General features: G+C 44.8%; 1 protein-coding gene across 1 annotated transcript; it reads right to left on the bottom strand.

The window, feature by feature from the left end:
- Positions 1-450: 450 nt before the first annotated feature.
- On the bottom strand, positions 451-7,344 carry LOC132813567 (tribbles homolog 2-like). The gene is made up of 3 exons (XM_060823202.1): positions 6,347-7,344; positions 5,403-5,695; positions 451-3,383 (listed from the first exon to the last, which is right to left on the bottom strand). The coding sequence occupies exons 1-3, from the start codon at positions 6,638-6,640 to the stop codon at positions 2,882-2,884; spliced, it is 1,089 nt and encodes a 362-aa protein (XP_060679185.1). The 5' UTR covers positions 6,641-7,344; the 3' UTR covers positions 451-2,881.
- Between the last annotated feature and the right edge of the window lie 1,144 nt (positions 7,345-8,488).

The raw sequence follows: 8,488 nt of genomic DNA, 5'->3' as shown, positions 1-8,488 counted from the left end.
CATTTTTCTGAATGTACAACAGGTATCATTGCTACAAGATGCATCAAACCTGTGATATTTCATCAAAACATCCTCTGTGCTAAGTGACCCATTGGAAACTTGCAAAAGCAATCAAGTCCAGAAAGGTTTGGCACATCACTCTGGCTCATTTCAACCAACTCGGCAAAATAGGTATGAAAGGCTGAAAGACCTGCTCCTCTTCCTCAATTGTTCCACAGGTAAATCTGCTCAACATTTGCGAGCTTTACAGCATCTCCAGTAACACCATACAGCATGAACTTTGCAGTCATAATGCATGTATAAGTTCTTCATAAGTCATCTCCTGCCGATCACTGTCAACGACAACAGCGTGGTCCAATTCAATCTTCCAAAGCAATTCAGCTGTAAAAGAGAACTTTAATTCATCAAACTCTTACTGCACTTTTAATTAATGGAACACAGCAGAAACCATTATTGGTTCAGATATTTTTGCTTTTATTGCTGTAAGATCATTTACATCTGTACATTTTCACATATTTACATTTCTAAAATAGTGTTTCATATTCTTCAGCAGGGCATTGCTGCCAGTTTGGGTTGCATTTCCCAGTAGTTTTATCTTTCTAAACTTGTATCATAGATACTATAAGTTTACCAACCATGAGAGCATCAGTGCAACAGAAAAATGTCACTGTCCCTTAAACCTCATGATTTTCTTATAATATTGCTTGTAATAATTCACATTTACACTGATCTTTAACACAACAGCAATACAATATTGTCTGAAAAAAATGCAAGACAAGACACTGATTACCTGTCCACTTTACATGAGGTATTAACAAAACATACACAGTAGTTAATGAAAAATGCAACATCTAACTCGAGCGTGATCTTCCTGCTGTTACCTTTGGCTTCACCCCTGCAGTTGGTGACCTCATTTGAAAATCTGAAAAACTAATTAATGAGTTCTTGAATGGATGCACATTTAGAAAACAATATCTTCAAATTTACTCTACAAACACAAAAAAAGGAGACATATCAATAATAACAGCGGTCACCTTCTAACTGAGGATCAAGTGTGTAACATATTCAGGCATAACTTGGGTGCTTCTGTGATGCTTCACAACAGTGAAAATACAGTCAAGGTATTGTTAGTTTGACAACGTTTTGAAGTGGTCATGGGTAATGAGTACATAACACCAGTGCTTTTTAATCTGCACTTTTTAAACATGTGCCTCCTTATTGTTTCGACAAATGTGCCTTTTAACAGACTTGCATTTAAAAAGTCCTACTTTGAAGGTTTCTGTGGGGACGTGGCAATATCAGGGAAGTCATTTTGGTATCATTGACTATACAGGGGCTCACAGCAGCTCCATCACTTTTTGAAGTGGTAAGCAACATCTAAAAAAGCAATGGACAAGGCAATATTTTGGCTGTTTTCACAAATGTTAGCTTCATTTGTGTGATGTCTGTACTTTTTTGACTATAACATAGCTCCAAGCCTGAAAGTAGTATTTGTCTGGTCTGTAGATCAGAAAAGGTTACTTGGGTTCAGGGTTTACCTGAACACCTGTGGTGTACAACACCACACTCTAGTACAATGTCACGATTACACAGTTAATAACCGATAACTGGGAGTGCGTTAAAAGGCTGTGCCACACTGGGCCAAGAATCCAAATTCTGAAAGTACATTACATCCGAAACAATGTTAACTTTTTTTCTAATGCATCTGAGCAACCCTTACATTTCCATTGGTAAATATTACCATCTGATGTTTACCAGATGCTAATTATTCCCAAATAATTTTTTGTCATCTTGACAAATAAGATTAGCTGTTTGAGTTATTTGACAAGAAGGAAGTTTACAATATTCTGACATTTAATGCAATCATATGGGCTGACAAAACAAAGTGCTTCACTGAAAAATAATGCAATCTTTTATTGTATAATAATGAATGATCTTGTATGCATCATGGAATAGTTAACCAAGACAGTAAAGTCAGTGGGGCCAGACAACATCAGAAAGCCAAAAGGCACAGCTCAAATGCTAAACCCATGTCATCTGATTCCTGGCTATTTGTGTAGCTGCCTTGAACTGACATCCTGTCATTTATTAAATAGGTTAACACAATATAGTAATGGTTGCTGTATAATGCATAGCTAGAAAGCATCCTCCAGAGACACGGTACCCCTGCACATTGCCAAGTTATATTATTGACATTAGTTGGACAATATGCTTTGAGTCAGCAATAGAGCTTAATGGTAAAGGCTGTGGTTCCATGCTTGTTGACTACGCCAAAGATTCCAGCGTCGCTATTGTTCAGTAACGAAGTTCCTTCACTGGGAATACATGGCCTAGGGCTGTAGTAAGATCATCTCAATCACCAGCTCACCTACAGAGGCCCAAAGGGCAACAGAAGCCTACAGACCATCTCATGTTTGCAAAGAACCTGGACTCAAGAGGGAAGTTGTGCTTTTTTAAAAAGACAACCAATTATACAGAAATTAGCAAAATTCATAACAATTTCAATGTTACACAAATATAATAAGTTAAAGTGACTGCACTTGCTTCCTTTTAAATAAATCTTCAAATCAATAAATAGATCAGAGGGACGATGTGGTGAATTTTAAACGAAAAACTCCGGAACACAAAACTGAGGTTTTTGGCTGTGTTATCTGAACTGGTCTTAAACTGGGGGGGTGGGGATGGTGTGTGAAGGTGAGCGTCTCATGTTGCTGGGAAAAATAAACTTCTACCCGAAGGAAGGATTTCAATGCCCATTTCAGACCAGTCCAGATTGGTCTGGGAAAGATCCTTCTGGGGGAGAGGGGGAGTGGGAGCTCGGGCTTTTCTTCGGGCGGGTTGGGATTTGTTTGGTTGAAAGAACAGAAGTCTTGCAGGGAGGTCAGCAGAGGAGGGGGCTGCCTTGCTGTGGTTCGCTCTCCAGTTGGGGGACGGTCTGGTCGGAGTTCTGACCCTCCTGCTCGGTCTGCAGCTGCTGGGAGGAGGAGCAGGAGGAGGAGGAGCAGGAGGAGGCGGCGGCTCGGAACCAGGGGTGCAGCAAGATATCAGCGGCGGCCAGTCTCTCCGGGGGTTCCCGTCTCAGCAAACTGCGGATCAGGCACTTGGCTTTGGGCGACACACTGTCCGGGATGCAGAAGTGACCGCGCCGGATTTTACTGAACAAGGCGCCGGGGTCCGAGTCATGGAAAGGGTAGCGTCCCACCAGCAGCGTGTACAGCATGACACCCAGGCTCCAGACATCTGCCGCCTTGCCCGAGTAGCAGCCGCTGGTGTTCAGTATCTCCGGGCTCACGTAGGCCGGACATCCGTGCTTATCGGACAGGGAATCGTCCATCCCTCTCAGGATGTGAGCATCCTCCAGGCTCTCCAGCCTCAGCCTGGTCCTGTGGGGATGGAAGGAGACACATAGGTCATCAGCCGCTGCTGCTGGGAGGGGAGGGGAACCCTCAGGAGGGAACTGCCGACAACGGCCCCACCCCCAAAACACACACAGACAGTGAACACAGGGTCAAAACCCGCTGACCCAAACTTTAATTAAAATACCCTAATTCCTCTTTTTAAAAAAAATCTGAACTATTATTGTGGGGTGGGGGTGGAGACAGCTCCATTCTGACTTATATTCGGTTTTAATGTGCAGCCGAAACTGAAAAGACAGTTCACAATTCACACCTGCTGTCCCAACTGCAAATACCTTTTTGTTTCAAAGTTTTGAAGCGTTTACAGGCGGCTTTTCATCTCATTGCGACTACTCTCAATGAAATTTGCAGATAATTATCTGAATACACACACCACGAACCCCCCCCCCCCCTTCTTATTTACAGACTACCCCCTTTGAAGGAGGGTAAATCGATAGCGGCGATTTACCCTGTGCTATATCTGAACCCGTCAGCCGTGAAAAGGGCAGAACCCTGCAGCTCTCCTGTTTTGTAAATGGAAAACATGACTCATGCAGCCTGCTGTGTGTGTATTATAGTCCCTTACGACACCGAATCAATCAACACCTGCTTTGACACACAGTCCCTTCAATTGCAAAACCGCCCCGTGTGTTGCCAAATCTGCAGCACATGATGAACAGAAAAGAAAGGTCGGTTCAAAGCCAGCTGCAAACATGAACAGAGACCAGCAGAACTGCAAACTCACTGCCAACTCGCACCGTTCAGGCAAGGTGGGAAATGAAAGAATATGCTGCCTCCCGTCAAAGTCATAACCTTAGATTCTGAAATCATGCGGAAATTTGCAGCACAGGGTCGGCGTTAGTGTTAGCTCTCCAGGAAGCCCTCTCCCACCCCTTCATCAGCGAAGTCTTGTGTTCCCCTCAAGCTCCCCCGTTTATTGCACCTGCACTGTTCGCCCCAGTCACTCCGTGTGCTAGTCATTTACGCCATAACCGTGCAAAACGAGTGGAAAGGAAAAGTAGAATTACACTTCAGGGAATCACTTTGGCAGCTCGTCTCGCCTAATGTCGGGTTAATTCACTGGGTTGGACTGACAGCCCTCACGACTGTTTCGTATGCAGGTTAAACGAGGCCATCTGATTCTAAAAACGCTCCAGGAGCCAGCAGAGAGAGAGATCTCGGGTGGAACAAGAAAACCCGTACTAACGTAAAGCTAATAATCAGAGCGGGTGCTCAAAATAGGGAGCTGTTCACTTCAGATCTCTGCTGCAATTTTAAAAGTTTAATATTGCTATTAATAATTTACTTATTTGAAAGTTTGCCGATAGTGTCATTTCAGTAAACCTGCACTTGCCCAACTCCACTCTATAAATGTAGGTAACCTTGTGCAATATGCTCTATTCAGCTGCAATAAACAATTGTTTTGAAACGCGCATTACACTACCATTTGCATCGAATTCGGAAATGAAGTCGCACTATTTTATATGATTCAACATCTACCCCCACCCCAAAAAAAAGTAGCAATGCATTTTTCAAATATGGTGACAAGTTCAACTGAATAAAGTTGCCAATGTAATGAACAGAATTAAAACAAAGACGTCACGCGCATAATAAATTATTCCTTTTTAATGTGGCTTTTATGAATTAAAATTCTTTGGAATTAGAACATGAATAAGCAGCTACGGAACTATGTCAACGGATTTCTCGGTCAAGTTCTGTGAACAGAAATCAAAGCGGCATTGAAATCTTTCGAACAGGAAACAGAAAGCTGTCCCATTGAACGTGTACAGATGACATGACAGGACATATATAGCATGGCCCATTGAGAGAACACACTCACGAATCCTAGTGAATCACTGCAGCTTTAGTTTCAACTCAGATTTGCTTTTTGGGCATTATTCTAGCGAGAGATTGGTCAATTTGATGCAGGGCTCCTTTAAAGGGCATCACCCCACTGCTTTGCAACGCGCTGAAGTACCGCTGGTACTGCCCTCTCTCTAAACCCACCTCTGTTCATCAGCGAAGACGAATTTCCTGAGCTTGAGGTCTCGAAGGACTATGCCCGAATCATGGCAATGAGCGACTGAGGAGACAATCTGCTGGAAGAGCCGAGCTGCCTCCTCCTCGCCCAGCCGTTTGCAGCTCCTCATGTACAGGTGCATGTCCCCATAGCCCTTCTGCAGAAACACATAGCAGCTCCGCTCCCCCAAGAGAATCTCCTCGATTGCCGTGATGTTCTCGTGGGCTGGGATTTGCAGATATGGTCCGATTTCATCTCTGTAGCGCCGAATGTCAAAAACCTGGCAGGGACAGGCACACACTGAATATCAACCTCTGAACAAGTTAGCTCCCGTTTTAATAGCGGTATTGGGTACGACATGCAAACTCAAACTAAACCCGCTCAAAAGCAGCAATGGAAGTTTAATAACTCTGGTAGAAGGGCTGGAGTCGAGGCATTTAGTTTGTTTCTTTCACCACAGGTCCTGCCAGTAGAGCCGAATTTCACCAATACTATTTTTCATACAGTGACCTCTATTAGTCTGAACTCAACAAGGTGCAAACATATAAAAGTAGATTTCGCCCATCTATTGAGCATTGATATTTTGAAGGTGGGCGGAGAGGCTATTTCCTGATGTAGCTTGAGACAAGTCAGCGGTTGCACACTTTGATGGCCACACGGTGGCAGCACCAGTCTGACTGTGCAATCCTACCACTGCATTCAACTAAACTGGGGGGAAAAAAATCAAAAACCTCACAAGTTGTACAAACTCCCAGCCTCTCTCAACACATTCCCCAGAGTCACATCTCGACAAACTGCCCTCCGAGGTTGTGGAAAATGCGTGCATGCACCGGGTACAGAAGTCTCAGCACAAAAAAAATTACACAACAAAAAAAAACACGCAGCCTCCACCCCGATATAATTCGCACCAACACGATTGCATTTTCCGCACCTTGCACACGAATTCCTCTCCGGTGTGGCTCTCGATGGCCCTGAACACATTGTCTTTGTCTTGCAGGTTTTGCAGCAGGATGTAGTTACCGATCCGAGCCGAGGCCGGGGAGAGGCACGGGCAGCTCTCGGTGGGACTCGGGGAGCACGGGGATGGGAGGTATCCGCTGTCCGGGGGAGAGTCACTGAGCCGCGGGCACTTGGCGGCCGGCTCGTCGGCTTCCAGCCGCTTCTGCCTCCATCGGCCGCTGCGGAGGATCGGGATGGGGCTCGCCCTCTGCACGTTTAAACTCATTAAAAACAAATAAAGCCGCTCGGTCTGAGAAGCAAGAGGGAGTAAGGGGGGGAGGGGGGTGGGGGGAAGATGATTCCAAACAGCAAGGGGAGAAAAAAACAAAGTTCTTTCTTCTTCTAGAGCGGGAGAAGACTCCAATATCCAGAGCGTTAACCAGCCTTTACATTCCTCATTCAAACAGACGGCCACAGAATGAGTTCGCGCAAGTCCAAACCATCCGTCTCCACCAACTTCGGAGCTTTGTGATGAAATGGGGAGGGTGGTAGGAGGGGGCTCTATCCCCCGACTTCTGCTCTTCCCTCACTGAGTTCCCCCAGATCCCAGAATGAAGGCGGCGAGTCCTGGAGAAGATCCCAGCTCGGCTCAGCTCAGCAGAAGTGCTCACGGATGCACCGATACGGTCCAAGCGAACGGGTGCATTGCAAACTTTAGCCCGGAGTCCCCCTTGGGGTAACAATGGGATGTAGGCGAAGCCTGGAAGGACAAGTTGGCCCTGTTTGGCAAAAAAAAAGTTGCAGTAACTGGTAGAGAGAGTGTGTGTGTGCTGTGTCTCGGTGGAATGCAGGCTGGGTCACAATGTGGCTGAATATAACAGTCTGGGAGATTGCAACATCACTGTGAGTGTGAGTCGCCCTAGCTGCAGGAGAGAGGCAGAGTGTTTCACCTGCACCGACACACAAGGTCGCCCTGCCACATTGACGCAATCTGGCACCGCCCGCAAACCCTACAGCCTGTGCTAGCAGCTTGTCGACACCGCCTTCACTCGGTTCTCTCTGTCTCAAAACGGAACAAACCCTTAGTGTGCACCCCACCACATGAAAGGCGAGTCTACATTTCAGCAGTTCACAAGTTCGACCAGAATTGATCGGTTCAGGTTTTAGGAATACCGGCCCTAAATAATGACGATTGAAGGAAAACATGCGATGGGCATGAAGGATTACTAAAAATATCCGCGTTTCATCGGAGGTTTTATTTGAGTGTTTTGCAGATGCACATTTAACCTTTCATATATTACGGTAGACTAATTCGATCCTGTTTCTAAACACAATTCATGACCATCACATGGGCTGCCCTGAATGACGCAAGGATCCAGTTTGGGCAGCTCTCTTGACGTGGGAACCACGCTCAATCAGCGCCTCCCTCAGGTCACTTCAACAGGGACTCGCGGCCACTTCGCCCCCTTCCCCTTCCTTACGAGGCTTGTAGTGACAACACCGTGAAATCAACACAATCACTTTTCGGCCAAGAACAAGCAAAACACATTCCAGTACAACCTGCTGGAGCCGTTTGTGTTTGATGTGACCAAAACCCTTTTAAGTATTAGAATTTTAAAAACAATTTCTACTCAATCTTGCATTTACTATCTAATAAAATTGCCGACCAGCAAGGAGATATCAGGACAGGTGGCCAAAAGTTTAGGTCAAAGAGATTTTAAGCAACATATAAACGGCGTAGGTTTCAGCAGCGTATTTCAGAGCTTCTGTAGCGGTATATGAGATTATAGATTAAAACAGCAACAAAGTGCAGTTGCAAGTGCTTTTTATACATTGCCATTTAAATATGTTTTATTCAGTATGTTGGAAATTGCTTTCAACTAAATAAAAAATATTATGGAACAATAAGCATAACAATGATATTAAACAGTTCATGGATTTATCAAGTGAATTTTATAATTAACCGATATGGTATATTCCCTAGCTCTAAGCCAGAAGGTCCAGGTTCAAGTCTGGCCTTCTCCAGAAATTTGTAATGACATCTTTGTACAGGTTGATTGGAAAATATCAGTATCTGCACGTGCAGGTAAGCTCACAAAAGAAACAAATTGGAAGTATCGAAGGACTGGAATTC

This window comes from Hemiscyllium ocellatum, chromosome 4 (genome assembly GCF_020745735.1).
Source record: "Hemiscyllium ocellatum isolate sHemOce1 chromosome 4, sHemOce1.pat.X.cur, whole genome shotgun sequence".
NCBI lineage: Eukaryota > Metazoa > Chordata > Chondrichthyes > Orectolobiformes > Hemiscylliidae > Hemiscyllium > Hemiscyllium ocellatum.
Note: the sequence above shows the minus strand (reverse complement) of the source record. Positions and strands in the feature narration are given on the sequence as shown.

Bases quoted from the DNA above. Each gene is read 5' to 3' on its own strand.
- LOC132813567 (XM_060823202.1), bottom strand. From the start codon at position 6,640: ATGAGTTTAAACGTGCAGAGGGCGAGCCCCATCCCGATCCTCCGCAGC. The intron at 5,696-6,346 runs GTGCGGAAAATG...TGTCCCTGCCAG, and splicing joins GAGAGGAATTCGTGTGCAAG to GTTTTTGACATTCGGCGCTA. The intron at 3,384-5,402 runs GTGGGTTTAGAG...CCATCCCCACAG, and splicing joins GTCTTCGCTGATGAACAGAG to GACCAGGCTGAGGCTGGAGA.